This window comes from Neofelis nebulosa, chromosome 3 (assembly GCF_028018385.1).
Source record: "Neofelis nebulosa isolate mNeoNeb1 chromosome 3, mNeoNeb1.pri, whole genome shotgun sequence".
NCBI lineage: Eukaryota > Metazoa > Chordata > Mammalia > Carnivora > Felidae > Neofelis > Neofelis nebulosa.
The window spans coordinates 117,911,435-117,930,480 of record NC_080784.1 but is presented as its reverse complement, the minus strand read 5'-3'; the positions used below and the strand labels follow the sequence as shown (position 1 = coordinate 117,930,480).

General features: G+C 34.7%; 1 protein-coding gene across 9 annotated transcripts in view; it reads left to right on the top strand.

Annotated features, from left to right (window-relative positions):
* The window catches only part of AIMP1 (aminoacyl tRNA synthetase complex interacting multifunctional protein 1), a 41,229-nt gene extending 27,163 nt beyond the window's left edge, over positions 1–14,066 (top strand). For all 9 annotated transcript variants that reach the window (XM_058721740.1, XM_058721741.1, XM_058721737.1 and 6 more), the window contains one exon: positions 12,464–14,066. In XM_058721740.1, the coding sequence (XP_058577723.1) occupies positions 12,464–12,630 (167 nt within the window). In that variant the 3' untranslated portion in view covers positions 12,631–14,066. The remainder of the gene's footprint in view (positions 1–12,463) is intronic.
* Positions 14,067–19,046: the final 4,980 nt, after the last annotated feature.

Genomic DNA, 19,046 nt, shown 5'->3' with positions numbered 1-19,046 from the left:
AAGTCGGACGCTTAACCGACTGCGCCACCCAGGCGCCCCTAGAATCATTTCTTAAAGCAGCATGATGGCTTTTGGTTCTAGGAGCATATGATCACCACTCTGCTACCACAATATCAGAACACTTCCCCAAACTTCACACTTTGGGGTAGATCATTTATATATCTGACAAACCTAAAATTCTGTTGAGAAGTCTCATTCACTAAATTGGAATAGAATGACAATAAAAGTAAACTTTTTCCTTTAAGATACTTTTGGTTTACCTTTCCAAGTTAACATTTCCCTTCTTTTCTGTTTAAACACGTAAGATTTTGGGGCGCCTGGGTGGCTCAGTCAGCTGAGCGTCTGACTTTGCCTCAGGTCATGACCTCGCGGTCTGTGAATTCGAGCCCTGCATTGGGCTCTGTGCTGTCAGCTCAGAGCCTGGAGGCCGCTTCAGATTCTGTGTCTCCCTCTCTCTCTGCCCCTCCCCTGCTCATGCCGTGTTTCTCTCTGTCTCAAAAATAAATAAAAACATTTAAAAAAGATTAAAAAAAATAAACACATAAGATTTAGTATGTTTTCTTTAAGTGTTATTTTGTGATGTAAATTGTAGAGTTATATGCTTAGAATTGGAAGAAAATCCACTATTTTATAGATTTGGTTTGAGGCCCAACAAAACTCAGCTTCTTGCTTACAGTTACATAGAGTTAGTGATGGGATCAAAGAATAAATGTGCCTGAATTTGTAGCACTGTAGCATTTTTGTTGATTGCTGCTTGCTTTGAATTAATATGGACTATTTCATTAATGAAGCCTTCTTATTCTTTTAGTTCTATTCTTTTAGTTTTAGTTCAGGTTTCATTCCATTATCTCAAAGAATTGACAGGTAGTATTTCAGCACTTGAATCAGGTTTATTTGGATGCTACTATTGAGTATATTGAAAGTTTTTCATTAGTTACTCAGTGACTTAGCATTAGAGATGTTAATAGCCCAGTATGGATTTCTTGTCTTTATTATATTCTCTAATCTATCCATTTGGCTTCTTATGTGTTTATATTTACATTGTCCCAAAATCTGATATTTTTTGCAAATTCATAGTTTCCCCTTGCGCATCAGCATATGAGTATGTGGAGAAGGTACAAAAATATAAAGTGAAAAAAGGGAAAACCTGACCTTTTAAAATAGCCCATGAGATTATATTCTTAAGCATCAAATAATTGATGAATTTTAGGACGTGAGGTTTGTTAATGTTCATCTTGCTTATGCTTCCATATCAGTTGCTTCTGGAGCAGTAAATCTGAAAGGAATAGCAGTTAATACTATGCAGCAGGCCATTAGTCTTACATTTTTCTTTTTTTTTTTTTTTTTCTTTTTCTAGTCAGATCCATGATTTATCAGTGCTTTATTTTTCAGCATCTGTTTTACATTTTAAAGCTTAAGGTGTCTGCTGGTACATTTTGATGTTCACTTGATGTGCTCAGTGTCTGGAGACTTACATTTCATGTTATATAAAGTGTGGTATAGAAATTGCATTTGGGACTCAAACGTTTGAAGTGCTGTTTGGCCTTGAAAAGGCATTTACACCTAACAACTATTCCAACTACAAATCTAAAAAGTTCCATAGAGTTTAGAAGATGTCAAATGATATTTTTTATAACACTGACTAGAAACCCTCCCCACCCAGTACTTCTTAAAATTTTCAGTGTGTGAAGCTATACATTTTACTATTTAAATGTGATAACTAGTCCCGAAAGCACCATGCAAAACTAACTTGAAAATAATATTACAGCTAGAAGACAGTAGCAACAACAGCCTTTTGAGAGTACTTTTTGAGAGTACACTGGATTTTGTCTAATAATAAATGAGAATTTGCATTCAGACGTTTAACTTCCTAGATCATGCTTATTTCTATTGTTATTGGGTCTTATTAATAAATATGTTAGAGGTTAATCACAAAGCATGTATGATATGTACAAGAGTATTGAATTTTTGATGCCTTTATTCTTAAAAATAGATATAAACTTCTTTCTGAAACCCATTTCAGTCAGGTTTCCCTACTATTTTTTCCAGAACTTCTCTGATCAGGGTCACCAATTACTCTCAGTAACTAAAAATCCTTGGCTAGTTCTTAGACTTTTTCTTAATTATCTTGGTTTCTGGCACCTGGTGGCCTGGTGGTCCTCCTGCTTCATTGGTCCTCCTTCTTAATTCCTTTGCTGATTCTTCCTCACCTCCCTGACCCCTTAACATTGGAATATCCCAGACCTTTGTCTTTGACCTCTTTTTCTTTCTGTACTTGACCTCTTCTCTTTTCTTTTTCATGTTCATTTTCTTGGCTGTTTTAACCAGTTACTTATCCAGCTGCCTACTAGACTTTTTCACTAATATGTCCCAAGGGAGAATACATATTCCCTATCTTTCCCCTAGAATTTTCCTTTTCCATAGTATTTCTCATCTTATCTGACAGGAATTCTGTTCTCTCAACTTCTTTTTATTTTCTCACTTATCTTCTCCTTCAGAAAATCCTAGCAATTGTACCTTCTGAATATATCTAGAATCATTCTCCTCATCTCTGCCCACTACTACTTTGGTCCTGGTGCCAACATCTGTTACGTGGAAGGTAAAACTTTCTAACTGATCTCCCTGCTTTTGCCTGTGCCCTTCTTCCATCTATTTTCAGTTATGGGAGAGTGATGTAAGTCAGAGTATATTACTCCTCTGCTCAGAACTATCACAAAACTTTTCATTTGACCCAGAGTACAAGCCCAAGTTCTTGTAATGGCCTCCCATTGTGTTTGTTAACCTCATGTACTCCATAAATCTTCATTGGATCACTCCAGTTGAGCCACTGGCTCTTTCCCCAAAATAGCTACATGGCTTGGTCCATGATCCTATTGATCCAATATACTAAACATTGTTAATTGTCTGCCCACACAGAATTGTAAGCACATGAAATCAGGATTTTTACTTTTGTGTGTATGTGGTGATTATTCACTGTTGTATACCTAGCATCTAGAAAAATGACTGGTGTAGAGCTCAGTAAATTGGTTAATGAATAAACAGAAAGAAACACACTAGTAAAACATGTAAAATACAAACAGAAAAATCAGTATTTGGAGAACAGGCCTGAGCATTTGCCTTCATTATTGTCAGGGTTATTCCTAGAGAACCACCAAACCTCTTTTCTCTATTGATTAGCTTTCTAAATTTAATCAACCTTTATTTGCAAACTTATACTTTAGTTTTTGTGCCACAATTGGCAATAGTTACAATTGCTGTAGTTCAAAAACCCAGTTAATCACACGTAAAATAATTTAGTGCTAAGCTTTTTATGGCCATGGCAGATATCAAAGAGCTGATAATCAATAAGCAAAACAATGGCTAATTAAAATGAAGTTTCCGGTTTTTATTTCAGATTGTGAATGCTTGGGATTTTGGAATTTGTATGTATTGCTTTTTGTAGGTTTTAAATTCTAAGAAGGTGGTCACAGTTTTTTACATCTGTACAAACTCCTCTCTGAACTACTTCCTATTCCCTGTGTGCTTTGCTTACAATCAGTTGGCCTAAAATAGTCTCTGAAGGATTAGTTCTCTTACATTATGTGTAACTGTTTCCAAATGCTGATTATTGGCATGTGTTTAGCAATTTCAGAGGCTCTGCAGTTTTTAGCTTTTAAGAACTTTTATTGATATCACTTAACTTTGTTGGATAGCTATGTCAAAAGGAAAAAAAAAAACAGAAAACTATGAAAATAAGATTTAGAAGAACATTACACACAGGAATGATGAAAGACTTCTCTGGAAAATACAGTTTGTTAAAAAACAATTGTTTAAAATGTTAGGTATGTTTTTCATGGCAGGTGATTTAAACTTTCATTTCAAACTAGCTTTATACCCTACCAAATAGTACATTATTGAGAAGCATTTTGAGTAAACCAGAAAGTTAACAATGCATCCAAGATTTTTCAACTCTCATTTATATTCAGTTATCATAATGTGACAAGTTTTAATTGCAATCTTAAAATTTTACTTGTCGGAATCATGTTTCCTTTATTGATTAGTCTTGCAACTACATTTAGAGTGTTCAGATACTGAGTCTGGTGTGTTAAAAGCAACAGTCAAGCTTTAGAATTTCCTCTTACTAGTTTCTACTTTATATTTAGTTCAAATCCTTGTTCTTAGAAAATTACTAGTTTTAATTAAGAAGTTAAAGCTTTCAAATTTTGACTCCACATGTGCTGGGTGATTTGGGAACCTTTCTGAGGCTCAGCTTTTTTGTCTATAAGAAAGAGATTTTAATGATACCTATTTTGTGTGGGTATTGTGAGATTTAACTTTTGAATCACTTAGCTACCTGCCTGATATTTTTAAGTTCTTGGCTGTAACTTTTGTGCCTTAATTTCCTCATCTGTAAAATGGGGAAATTCTTTTTTTAATTTTTAATTTTAGTTAACATTCAGTGCAATATTGGTTTCAGGAATAGAATTCAGTGATTCATCACTTACATACAATACCTAGTGCTCATCACAAGTGCCCTCTTTAATACCCATCATCCATCTAGCCCATCTCCCACCCACATCCCTCCATCAACCCTCAGTTTGTTCTGTATCATTAAGAGTCTCTTGTGGTTTGTTTCCCTCTCTCCTCTCCCTGCCCCCACCAATATGTTTATCTGTTTTCTTTCTTAAGTTCCACATGTGAGTGAAATTATATGGTATTTGTCTTTCTCTGATTGACTTATGTCGCTTAGCATAATACATTCTAGCTCCATCCACATCATTGCAAATGGCAAGACTTCATTCTTTTTGATGGCTGAGTAATATTCCATTGTGTATATATAACACATCTATTTATTTATTTCTTTTTATTCAAATCAGTTACTTAACATATAGTGTAATAATGATTTCAGGAATAGAATTTAGTGATTCATCCCTTACACATAACACCCTAGTGCTCATCCCAGCAAGGGCCCTCTTTAACACCCGTTGCCATTTAGCACATCCCCCTACCCAACACCCTGCCAGCAACCCTCAGTTTGTTCTCTATATTTAAGTCTCTAATGGTTTGCATCCCTCTTTGTTTTTATCTTATTTTCCGTTCTCTTCCCCTATGTTCATCTGTTTTGTTTCTTAAATTCCACATGTGAGTGAAATCATGTATTTGTCTTTCTCTGACTTATTTCGTTTAGCATAATATACTCTAGTTCTATCCATGTTGTTGCAAATGGTAAGATTTCATTGTTGTTGATTGCCGACTGATATTCCATTGTATGTATATACCACCTCTTCTTTCCATTATTTGGCTGTTGTCAATAGTGCTGCTGTAAACATTGGGATGCATGTGTTTGCTTTGAATCAGCATTTTTGTATCCTTTGGATAAATTACTAGTGCTATTAGTGGGTTGTAGAGTAGTTCTATTTCTGATTTTTTGAGGAACCTCCATACTGTTTTCCAGAGTGACTGTACCAGTTTGCATTCCCACCATTAATGCAAAAGGGTTCCTCTTTCTCCACATCCTTGCCACCATCTGTTGTTGCCTTAGTTGTTAATTTTAGCCATTCTGACAGGTGTGAAGTGATATTTCATTGTAGTTTTGATTTGTATTTCCCTAATGATGAGTGATGTTTTAGCCTCTTTTCATGTGTGTTAGCCATCTGGATATCTTCTTTGGAAAAGTGTCTATTTGTATCTTCTGCCAATTTCTTAACCAAGTTATTTGTTTTTTGGGTTGAGTTGGTAAGTTCTATGCAGATTTTAGGTACTAACCTTTTGTCAGGATATGTCGTTTGCAAATATCTTCTATTCTGTAGGTTGCCTTTTAGTTTTGTTGATTGTTTCCTTAGTTTCTGTTTTAATGTCTATTTATTTTTGAAAGAGAGAGAGACAGAGCATGAGTGGGGAAGGCATAGAGAGAGAGGGAGACACAGAATCCAAAGCAGGCTTCCGGCTCTAAGCTGTCCACACGGAGCCCAATGCAGAGCTCAAACTCACGAACCATGAGATCATGACTTGAGCCAAAGTCAGACACTTAAACCACTGAGCCACCCAGACACCCTGATTGTTTCTTTCATTGTGCAGAAGCTTTTTATCTCGATGAAGCCCAATAGCAATAGTTCATTTTTGCTTTTTTTTCCCCTCGCCTTTGGAGACTTGTCTAGTAAGAAGTTGCTATGGTCAAGGTCAAAGAAATTGCTGCCTGTATTCTCCTTTAGGATTTTGATAGTTTCCTTTCTTACATTTATGTCTTACGTCCATTTTGAATTTTTTTCTTTTGTGGATGGTGTAAGAAAGTGGTCCTGTATCATTCTTCTGCATGTCGCTGTCCGGTTTTCCCAGTACCATTTTTTGAAGAGACTGTCTTTCATTGGATATTCTTTCCTGCTTTGTTGAAGATTAGTTGACCATATAGTTGTGGGTCCATTTCTGGATTTTCTATTCTGTTCCATTGACTTGTGTGTCTGTTTTGTGCCAGTACCATACTGTCTTGATCACTACAGCTTTGTAATATAGCTTGAAATCCAGAATCGTGATGCCTCCAGTTCTGTTTTTCTTTTTCAGTATTGCTTTGGCTTTTCAGGGTCTTTTGTGGTTCCATACAGATTTTAGGCTAGTCTGTTCTAGCTCTGTGAAAAATACTGGTGGTATTTTGATAGGGATTGCATTAAATGTATAGATTGCTTTGGGTAGTATAGACATTTTAACAATATTTGTTCTTTCAATCCATGAGCATGGAATGCTTTTCCATCTCTTTGTGTCCTCTTCAGTTTCTTTCATAATTGTTCTGTAGTTTTAAGAGTACAGATCTATTACCTCTTAGGCTTATTTGGTTTATTTAGGTAGGTTAGGTTTATTCCTAGGTATCTTATTGTTTTGATGCAGTTACAAATGGGATCAATTCCTTGATTTCTTTGCTGCTTCATTATTGGTGTATAGAAATGTAACAGATTTCTGTATGTTGATTTTATATCCTGAAACTTATGTATTAGTTCTAGCAATTTTTTGGTAGAGTCTTTCAGGTTTTCTACATAGACTATCATGTCAGCTGCAAATGGTGAAAGTTTGACTTCTTCCTTGCTGATTTAGATGCCTTTTATTTCTTTTTGTTATCTGATTGAGGCTAAGACTTTCAGTACCAGGTTAAATAGTAAAGGTGATGTAGACATCCTTGTCTTGTTCCTGACCTTAGGGGAAAGGCTCTCAGTGTTGCCCCATTGAGGATGATATTAACTGTAGGTCTTTCATATATGGCCTTTATGATGTTCAATTATGTTCCATCTATTCCTTCTTTGTTGAGGGTTTTTATGAAGAATGGATGCTGTATTTTGTCAAATGCTTTTTTTGCATCTATTGAGAAAACAGTATAATGTATCACGTTAATGAATTGATTTGTTTATGAATATTGAACCAGCTCTGCAGCCCAAGACTTAATCCCACTTGATCATGGTGAATAATTTTTTTAATGTACTTCTAGCAAATTTGATTTGCTAATATTTTATTGAGAATATTTGCATCCATGTTCATCAGGGATATTGGCCTGTAATTCTCCTTTTTAGTGGGGTCTTTGGTTTTGGAACCAAGGTAATGCTGGCCTTGTAAGAATGAGTTTGGAGGTTTTCTTTCCATTTCTATTTTTTGGAACAGTTTGAAAATAGGTATTAACTCTTCTTTAAATATCTGGTAGAATTCCCCTGGGAAGTCATCTGGCCCAGGACTCTTGTTTGTTGGGAGATGTTTTGATTACTAATTCAATTTCTTTGTTGGTTATGGTCTGTTGAAATTTTCTATTTCTTTCTGTTTCATTTTTGGTAGTTTGTGAGTATCTGGAATTTGACTGTTTCTTCCAGATTGCCCAATTTGTTGGCATATAATTTTTCATAGCATTCTCTTATAATTCTTTGTATTTCTGTGGTGTTGGTTGTGATCTCTCCTCTGCCATTCGTGATTTTATCTACTTGGGTCCTTTCTCTTCTTTTTAGTAAGTCTGGCAAGGGGTTTATCAATTTTGTTAATTCTTTCAAAGAGTCTTAGTTTCATTGATTTGTTCTGATTTGTTTTTTGTTACTGTATCGTTTATTTCTGCTCTAATCTTTATTATTTCGCTTTTTCTGCTGCCTGTAGACTTTATTTGCTGTTTCGTTTCTAGCTCCTTAGGTGTATGGTTAGGTTATGTATTTGGGACTTTACTTGCTTCTTGAAATAGGCCTGAATTTCAGTATGCTTCCCTCTTAGGACTGCCTTTGCTGTATCCCAGAAGTTTTGGGCTGTCCAATTTACATTTTCATTTATTTCCATGTATTTTTTTTTTTAATTTCTTCTTTAATTTCCTGGTTTACTCATTCATTCTTTAGTAGGATGTTCTTTATGTTCATGTATTTGAGGGCTTTACAGTTTTGTCTTGTGGTTGACTTCAAGTTTCATAGCATTGTGATCTGAAAATGTGCATGGTATGATCTCAGTCTTTTTGTACTTGTTGAGGGCTGATGTGACCTAGTAGGTGATCTCTTCTGGAGAATGTTCCATGTGCACTCAAAAAGAATGCATATTCTGCGTTAGGATGAAATGTTCTGAATATATCCGTTAAATCCATCCAGTCCAGTGTGTCATTCAAAGCCATTGTTTCCTTGTTGATTTTCTGCTTAGATGATCTGTCCATTGTTGTAAGTGGAGTGTTAAAGTCCCCTACTATTATTGTATTATTTTCAATGAGTTTCTTTATGTTTGTTATTAATTGATTTATATATTTGGGTGCTTGCAAGTTAGGGGCATAAATATTTATAATTATTACATCTTCTTGATGGATAGATCCCTTAATTATGATGTAATACCCTGCTTCATCTCTTGTTACAGTGTTTGGTTTAAAATCTAGTTCATCTGATATAGGTATGGGTACTCTGGCTTTCTTTTGACAACCATTAGCACGACAGGTGGTTCCATCCCCTTACTTTCAAACTTCAGGTGTCTTTAGGTCTAAAATGAGTCTTGTGGACAACATATAGATGGATCTTGTCTTTTTATCCATTCTGATACCCTGTGTCTTCTGATTGGAGCATTTAGTCCATTTACATTCAGAGTGATTGTTGAAAGGTATGAATTTAGTGCCATTGTATTACCTGTAGAGTTAGTGTTTGTGGTGATGCTCTCTGGTCCTTTCTGGTCTTTGTTGCTTTTGGTCTTTTTTTCCTCCAATCAAAACATCCCCCTTAAGGGTTCTTGCAGGGCTGGTTTAGTGGTCATGAACTCCTTTAGTTTTTATTTGTCTGGGAAACTCTTTATCTCTCCTTCTATTCTGAATGACAGCCTTGCTGGATAAAGAATTCTTGGCTGAATGTTTTTCCTAAACGAGGGTAATTAATAGTATTTATGTAGTGTACTGAGAGGATTGAATGAGTAAATATTTGTAGAGCCTTTAGTGTAGCAAACAGCCCATGGTGAGCACTATGTATTATGTGTTATGAATATTATTTTGTATGCATGTCAATATCTTACTAGTTCTGTGAAGCTTAATTTTGTGCTGCATCACAGTTTTTTTTTGTATTTGGAGCTTATTGTCTGCATTTAACAAGAACTCACACAATCTGTGCTTTTGATAAGAATTTCACACAAATCTGGGATGCTGTGCCTCTTGAATTAATCTGTTATCAGTTTGGCAATGTGTTTTTTGGGAGAGTTGGGGGAATTAAGAGTTAGTACTCAGGCCTCTAAACAGTTTCTCTGCCTCCAGCTTTCTAGGATTCTGGAACGCCCACTTCCTGACATGATCTATACACAAGCAAAGTAAACTTTTAGACTGAGGAATGGCTTAGAAACAAAAAATAGAAATCTTTAAAAACAAAAAATAAAGATACTTTATATGTTAGTATTTTTTTCTGTAGATACTTTATATATTAGCATTTTTTTCTATTCTGTTTATTAATTAGTTTTTCTGCTGTCAAGTCAAACGCTCTTAATAAGAGAAATCCTTATCTTTTATACTAGTCTTTCAGTTTTGGTTTCATTGCTTGTTCTTTTGGTATAGATACATCATTCAATTAACTATTCTGTCATCTCTGAAAACCTGCATATCAGAGGACAGTTTTATATGTTCTTGCCAGTTTCATGGCAGTTCCTGAAGAGCTAATAAAGAACAAAAACCACAATGGCTGACAATTTTACTCAGTTTTGTTTTTCCTGTTGTATGAGTGGAGAGTAAAAACTAGTTTAGGTCATAAGGTATAATTAGAGTATAGAATAGAATTAGTTCCAGTAATGGTAAAAGATTCTTTTGAAATTAATTCTAGAAGGTTTCAACTTGGGAGTCACTTTAGAAAACATCTAAAAAGTTAGATGTCTATCATTACGGAATTATATACTTCAGAAATACTCTTTTTATTACCTCCTGGAAACCATTTTTATTTCACACTTAGGTTTAAGAGATCTGCTACTTTTCATTGTTTCTTGAACTGATTCTTTATTCCAAATGTTATTGAGAATCCTCAGCTACTAAAATGGTATTATGTTAAACTTTACTTTCTATTTCTTATAAGTTAAGAGGGATTGTTTTGTATACTGGTGGCCCTTAAATCTAGACCAGATGTATTCTACAACACATTTGTCTTTGTTGACTAAAAACTTTTAGTGTGAGTTATGATAGAAGTTGAGGTTTTATCTACATGTAAGAATGTTACTTGTTTCTTTTCTTTTTTTTTTTTTTTTTTATTTATTTTTGGGACAGAGAGAGACAGAGCATGAACGGGGGAGGGGCAGAGAGAGAGGGAGACACAGAATCGGAAACAGGCTCCAGGCTCTGAGCCATCAGCTCAGAGCCTGACGCGGGGCTCGAACTCACGGACCGCGAGATCGTGACCTGGCTGAAGTCGGACGCTTAACCGACTGCGCCACCCAGGCGCCCCAACTTGTTTCTTTTCTAAAGAATAGTGTGTCAGGAGGCAAGATGCTGTGCTAGCAGAATAAGGGTTTTGTTGTCAAATTCTGACTCCACTTGTTGATCTTCTAACTTTGAGCAGTTTATCTTCTTTGAGCAACGGTTTCCTTATATTTAAAAATAGAGTGTTGTTGTGAGCATTGCACGCAACTTGTATATATTTCTCATGCTTAGAAAATGTGACTCGTTGTCTCCGAACTTTTTCTGTCTCTTTCCCTCTCACCAAATGGAATGGGCAGCCCATGAAACCCAAAGTAGTTACTATATTTATTTAGATAATCTCAGCATTTAATCCATTCTCCTATATCGATAAAAAATCTTTAAGCACTGTAGCAGCAGTCTCATCATTTATTTTGTACATTGAAACATAAGCTGCTTCTACCACATGTAAATATATAACATCAAATTATGCTTTTCACCTCTTCACAGTTTTTCTTTATATATAATGATAAAATGAGTATCTTATATTTTCATTTTAATAGTTTGGAGAATAAGTTCTTTTTGCTGTATTACCTGCAAAAATATTTATTATAAGAGTAAAAAGTAATCTTGAACATTTGTAAGGAGATGTCAAAATATTTGTGTGTGTGTATAGTTTTATTTCAACAAAGCAATTTTTACATTTTTAACATTTAGAACTGAGCATCATCTTTCCTTTCCAGTGAAACAAAAAGAAAATTTAAAAACAAACAAGAATAGGGGCGCCTGGGTGGCTCAGTCAGTTAAGCATCTGACTTCAGCTCAGGTCATGATCTCACAATTTGTGAGTTCAAGCCCCACATTGGGCTCTGTGCTGACAGCTTGGAACCTGGAGACTGCTTTGGATTGTGTGTGTGTGTGTGTGTGTGTGTGTCTCTCTCTGCCCCTCTCCTGCTCATGCTTTGTCTTTCTCTGTCTCTTAAAAATAAATAAATGTTTAAAAGAATTTTAAAAAAATTAACAGGAATAGAGAATGTCAATTCCAAATAAGATCCTACAGATTCTGCTGATTCTCCCATTGAGTGTGAGGGCTCAAGTCATCATTAGGAGAGAATGTTATTTTAAAAGTATCATCTTCGGGGCGCCTAGGTGGCTCAGTCGGTTAAGCGGCCGACTTCGGCTCAGGTCATGATCTCGCGGTCCGTGAGTTCGAGCCCCGCGTCGGGCTCTGTGCTGACAGCTCAGAGCCTGGAGCCTGTTTCGGATTCTGTGTCTCCCTCTCTCTCTCTGACCCTCCCCCGTTCATGCTCTGTCTCTCTCTGTCTCAAAAATAAATAAACGTTAAAAAAAAATAATAATAATAAATAAATAAATAAATAAATAAATAAATAAATAAATAAATAAAAGTATCATCTTCAACTGCAGGGATATCTGTTAAAAATCACAACTAAACATGCCAAAGGAGAAGGCATGTTAGGAAATGTCAAATGCTTTATTTTACAAATCAAAAATATAAACTTCTCATGTCATAAAAATAAAGTATATGTTAAAAGTAAGTGTTAAAATACACTAGAAATCTTTCTGGATAATTTATTTCATATTTTAGCTATGTAATTTTTTTTTTTTTTTTCTTCTCCTCAATAGGAGAGCCTGACAAGGAGCTAAATCCTAAGAAGAAGATTTGGGAGCAGATCCAGCCAGATCTCTGCACTAATGATGAGTGTGTGGCTACATACAAAGGAGTTCCCTTTGAGGTGAAAGGGAAGGGAGTGTGTAGGGCTCAAACTATGACCAACAGTGGAATAAAATAAAATAAAATAAAATACTCATTTACTGAAATACATTGGAGAAAACTTTAATAACAATAAAAAGAAATATATTTGTCACTTGTGCCTAAAATATAACTGGCTTTTTTATGTTATTTCTCTTCTAGACTTGACTAGTCTTTTAATCAGGTATATATTATTTTCAGTCAGTTAAAGAAACACTACATTTTTACTTACAATTTTTGCTCCTGTATAATGTAGGAAAGAAATCAACTATGTTTTGTGATTGTTTATTTTTTAGCAGGGTTGTTGGTTAGCAGATTATTTTTCTTGATACATTTAAATAACTTGAACTAGATGAACATTTAGTTTCCTGTTTGTAGGCACATGGTACATGAAATTTTAAGCCTTTGGATTTTTAGTATATTGTGTGTCTGTATTATAAATATCCTCTCCTCTTCAAAAGTGACAAGTTGGAATTTTTGTCAGTCTTATTAATTACTCATATTGTAATAATATTGAAAATGGCCAACTAGAGAGCCAAACATCATAAAAGCTAGGAGATGTGGTACTTCAACATTATTGCTGTTGCTTACCAAAGTAATCAGACCTGTAAAGGTGACTTTTTTTAAGAGTGAAATTTTCAGTTGTATACTGAACTTTCTTTCCATTTGACAAAATAATTAGTAATAAATTTCAACTAACTATAAAGAATAAACATTTTGCAAAGTGTTGCCGATACACTTTCCAATAAATTGATGTAAAAGCAGCAGTCTAAATTTTTTAGTCTAGGTGATTGTAAAGATTCTTTGGGTACCTAATACAAGATTATTTATAGATTGTTACTTTTAGAAGAGTATTTAAGATCAATATATTTTGCTTTTTCATGTACCATCACACTGTCAGTATGTTAAAAGAAATTGTTACCAAAGTTAACATATATATGTATTAAGGTGTCAAATGCCTATTTTCACTCATCTTACAGATATTGTAGGAACAATGAAAATTAACTTAGGAATTATGAGCTTTCAAGTTCACCAGCCTTGAGATGATGACTGATGAGGGCTACCAAAAAGAAATCCATCTCTGGAGGTAGGAGTATAGATATTGTTTGAAAAAAAAATCATACATACAATATCTAGCTGCTTATAGTCTCTAATCAGAAAGAGAGGCAAAATAAATTTAAAACAACCCTGCATGCCAGCTTATGAAAGGTATAATTAAATTTCATTTATTTAAGTCCATGGAGTTCTGGTAGGCCAGTTTTATCTTCTTGCTGAAAAACCAGATATTAACAGAGCATCAATAGCAACAATTGACAAGTAAACACAAATGAAACTCAAAAGTTATTTTGTACTCAGGATAAATTATTCTTTTGGAAATAAGACTGTGATAAAATCTTTCGTGATTCTGTATTTTCTAATTTTTCCCAATTAAGTTTCTTTAAATATTCTAATATAAATTAAAGAATGTTTCAACTACTTAGATAATTGAAATATTTATTCCCAGGTTTTAAAATTACATAAAACATTAATCAAGTCATCAATGTAGCCCCATTATTAGTCATTGTTTTTACAGGAAAAAGAATTCTATTTTATTTGTCTCACCGGGATAAGAGAGCTCTTACGGAATCAACAACAACAAAAATGGCATTGGTAGTGAACTGTACATAAACCTTTTGGCTTCTGACTAGTATTCAGCCCTTTAAGGATTTCAACGGTAGAAGATAGTGTTAGGTCACAGCCTAAACAGTTGGTGCCTTTCAGCCTCTATTTAAACCAGAAAAAAATAAATCAATGAAGTTGACCCAATCACATGATGCTTTCTTAAGCAAGATTGGCCCACTATCTTACAGTGAATATTGGGAGTACTAACTTTTCTTATATTTAGAAATTCCATGTGTATTATTGCTTTGAGATTAGTCATTTTCAGGGCATGTTGATTTTAATATAAAATTGAAAATTTTTTCTCCGCCTTGCTTTCACTAAAAGCATTAGGTACTCTAGGATACAAGAATAAGTGCCCACCAAACAGATAATTTATCATTGCTTTTTAAAAATATGTAAGTTTCTATTTAGACTATCTACAGAATACTCAAAGTAACTCATTGAAGTTTAATAAGAAGCATGTCAGCAAGACGGAGGGTGTGGATAAGACTGTGTCAAGCAACATTAGTGAGTTTAACCAGGTCCCAGAGTCTTGGCCTTGGCTTTGCAGGTCCAAAAGCCTGCATTTGTAGATGACTGTCAGAGATGCTAAGATATCCAAAGAGCTTAGTATTGGTTTTGACACCAGATTATCCAGTTTTGATTTCTGGCTCTACAACTTAAATGCATATGTAAGCTAGGGTAACTGTTTAGCCTTTATGTACTTTATTCCCCTTGTTTAAGATGGGTAAAGTACTTACCTTAGAGTTGTAAAGAGTGTGGGAGTTTAGTACCTAGAGTACTTGACAGTTCCTAGAATATAATAGATACATATCATGCTGATATTAGTTTATAGTAGAGATATTCCTTTTCCAGAAACTAGTGTTCTTGAGATTTCCTGAGAAGTTAAATTCTTGTTCAGAACGTTACTCAGTGTATATGAAGTGAGCAGAGTATCTTAAGGAATATTTCATACAGACTGAGGTCCTGTTTTTTAACATACTCTATTATTTTTTTGTACCAGATATAGTATTTGTTACCTTGCTGGGGATGTTCATTACTACATTACTGAAAATTTCCCACCGAAATTGATATGCCCCCTGAAAACAAACCACCAGACTCCAGAGTCAAAGCCAAGCGGCAAGGGTTGTTTATTGCAGGTTCGAACCCGGTCCTCCGCGCACTCGTTGCCGGTGACGCTAAGAGGCCCCGAGTGAGGATCTTACAGCTTCTTTTATAGACAGGCACAAACAAGTTAGGGATTTTTTTTGCGGTTACAGAGCTGTTATTGGTTGACATTTAAATTTGAACACTCAGCAGAACTTGATTGGTTCCCGCCTTTAGGTCAGACCACAACTGGGCACGCCCTGGCTGGTTCCGGGACGGCAAGGGGTGGGGGGAGGGGGAGGAGGTCTTTTCTTTGCAGTTGTGAGTACACCTGGTAATTTTTCTCTTAGTCTCTCAAAATCTGTTGTTTAGATATTTAGATACCATTCATGTTCATTGATGCCCTTTGACTGGTTTAATATTAATGATAAAGTTTTAAATAGTTTTGCAATTTTCTTATACTAGGAAGACAATATTTCTCACTATTGTGTTTTAGTTTATTATAAATAGAAGCAATTCTCTTTTCAAGTTCTTGGTCAGTGGGGAAGCATATCACTATTGCGTGTAACAGGAACATTAAAAGGATATGAGTATACCTCAGCTTTCCAGGGAAATTATATGTTGTATCTTTAAAAATATAAAAATATCAGAAGTGCTCAATACTAAGGGTATACTTTAGCCACATAAACTGTGACACTCTGAGCATTATACAACAATGTAAAAAACTAAAACTTTATCACCAAAATACCAAATAAAAACTATGGAGGAAAATTAATGTAACTCAACTAACAATAATATTGCAAATTACTGTTCTGTGGAGAAACCTTTACTCTCCAAAATTTCAATTAAGGAATAAACCATGCCCTTTTCTAACAAAAGTTGGGGGAGGGGAGTATATTCATATTTCTCTGCTATTATGGATTTTTATTATAGAATTATTATTAAGATATTTAGTGCTTTATAGCTAACAAAATAGTTTCACACATCTTATCTGTTTCTTAACTCTATAGAGGTAGACCAGCCATTTCATTTTACCCTAAAGAACCAACAGAAAAGTTAAATTAATGCCTGTGCTTAGTGTAACTAGCTGAAACCTAGATCATCTTCCAGCTTTTAACTAATCCTGTGCTCTTCTCCATTACAATATACTACCTTATGTGTCACTTAAATGCCCTGTGGTTTCTTGTATTTGCATGAGAAACAACTTTTCTTCTGTTTAAACTTTAGGAAAAGATAGTGATAAACTCCCTAAACTGTAGTAGTTCATGTAAAGAGATTAGGGTGACTCCTTTAGTGGAGTATTTAAGAGATTCTAAAGAGAGAAGTGAGATCATTCATTTAACATTGCTTTGGAGTGGTTGGTTACAAAGATAATTTACCAACTTTCTTCTTTTTGTTGCAGAAGTTCTTAGGAAGAATCTCTTGGTAAAACAAGGCTGCTGCTGCTGGTAGCAGTTGGCTTGATTCTATGAATAGTGTACTGTTGAGGGCACTGATCCTGACTGGCCATCCCAAAAGCCAACCTATGAGAGAAGTCACTAAGTTCTGATAGATAGATAGATAGATAGATAGATATAGATATAGATATAGATAGATATAAGTAATATTTAATTATTTAATCCAGGAGCAACTCTATAGTTACGCCTCATTTGCAGTACTGTTTGGATGATAATCCCAAAATTTGCAGTGATAATGACAAGAAGGAAGGTAACTGATGGCTAATATACCTCTATACAAAACCAGACATTCAGATACCAACTTGTCGGAATGAAAAAAAGTGGCTTACACATTCTTGCTTACTGCACTTTTTATAGTTCTGGTTTTTCCTTTGGATAAATCTTGGCAGAGATAATTCATAGGGGTATAACTCCAAAAAAAATTTGGAAAAAGGACCCAGAACAATGAAATAATTGCTGGTTTGAAAGTGAGCCATCTGGAATTTCAGAGTGTGAATTAATTATTGTATATTATATTTTTTCACCCTTATGTATTCCCTTGTTTATTTTTTTTTCCTTCCCCTTCCTTACTCTCACCCCCCGCCTAGCATACACTATTCCCAATTCTCTGGATTTTCTGGTAAAATATGTGTGTAAGTGTTATTTTATGTCTCCATCAACATCATTTCCTATCTGGCAGGCTATTGTCCTTAGCAACAGCAGCAGAAACAAGCCTGGGACTCAATAATTGTAAGAAAAAAGAATAATCCTTTTTAATGAAGGAGCTAACTGCTCTTCCTTGCCTTTCCCATTGCTACATAATACCTGAAGAATTGTTCAAATAGCAATTATTAATGTCTGCTCATTTCTGCAATGGCATTTTTGTGAGGAGCCTTCATATCAAGGTTGCTCTTAACAGTTTTACATTTGTTTTTGTAAATTGCCTCATTAGAATATTATACATCCCAGTAGAGAAAAGCTCTCAATACATAACATCCACTTAACTTTTCAGCTCTAAGATTGCATATTTGGCTGATACTTGTTAGTTTAAAACCCATTCAACTTTTTACACCTGGGGAATATGGAAAGAACAGTATAGGAGTTATCCAAAATCAACACCACAATTTGATTTCTCTTTGAAAAAGATTTAAGAAAAATACAAAGTAAAAGTCACTTTTAGAGGTTAACAAAAGAGAATAATAATGTTGGTAAAAATAACCTTTTTCTAAAACTTCAGTTGTCATATGAAAAGATAACATTTTCTCTTAAAACAGCACATAAATAGAAAACAAAAACTTCAGGTGCTTATGAATACAGTTATTTTTAAAAATAAGGTTTGAAGATTTGGGGAATAGCTATGTCATTTAAAAACATTGGCCTTTTATAAAGAATATACCTGAATGTGCCTGAGGCACATTGGTAATATGCCTGAAACACAGTAGAACAGAAAATCTAAACAAATTCTTAATGAAAAATATGGCAGAGTATAAACATAAGTAAAAGCAAATCTGAAATTGCTAATTGAGGTAATCTATTTAGAAGAATAAACCTAGTAAAGGTCAGAGCTAATGAGTATTAGGGGTGAATCACCAATGTCCCAAGATGGTATGTGCTAATGAGACTCTAAACTCAGCTACACAAAAATATCAAGTATACCATCTTCCAGTCCTCTAAAATGTTCAAAACTTTCAAATACAAAGTTTGGTAGAGAATTTTGTCTTCCAGGTGAGAATAGCATATAGTTTGGGCCTCTGAAGGGACATGAGGGAAGATTGCAAATTATGGACTAATGGGATAGGTGGCAGGACACCAAAGATGAACTTCCTGGATATCATTTCTTTTACGTAGAGCTAATTTTGGTCACATGGTTCTTTTGTGACAAGTTGTAATTATCTCCAGTTATGATTAGTTTATTCAATGGATACACATGCACTGTCATCCAAAAAAAAAAAAAAAAAAAGCTAAACAGCCCAACTTCAAGTAGAGTACAGCACAGCAACAAGATGTTCACTGTGGTGTCTCACCATACTTTTGATTCAACTACCCCACTACCAACTAACAACTTACTTCTGTACATGCACTATGCTGATTATTATGAGGAGTTAGAATTGCTGCTGCATAAGAGCACATGGAAGAACAAGTCTGGAGTTTAATGCCTCTTGGATACTGTACTAGAATTAAGAGTATATTAGGGAAAACACACTGACAAGAAAGATGAGGAAAGATGGAAACAGTGTGAGCAATGGACCTTCTAATATTTGTATATTAAGTT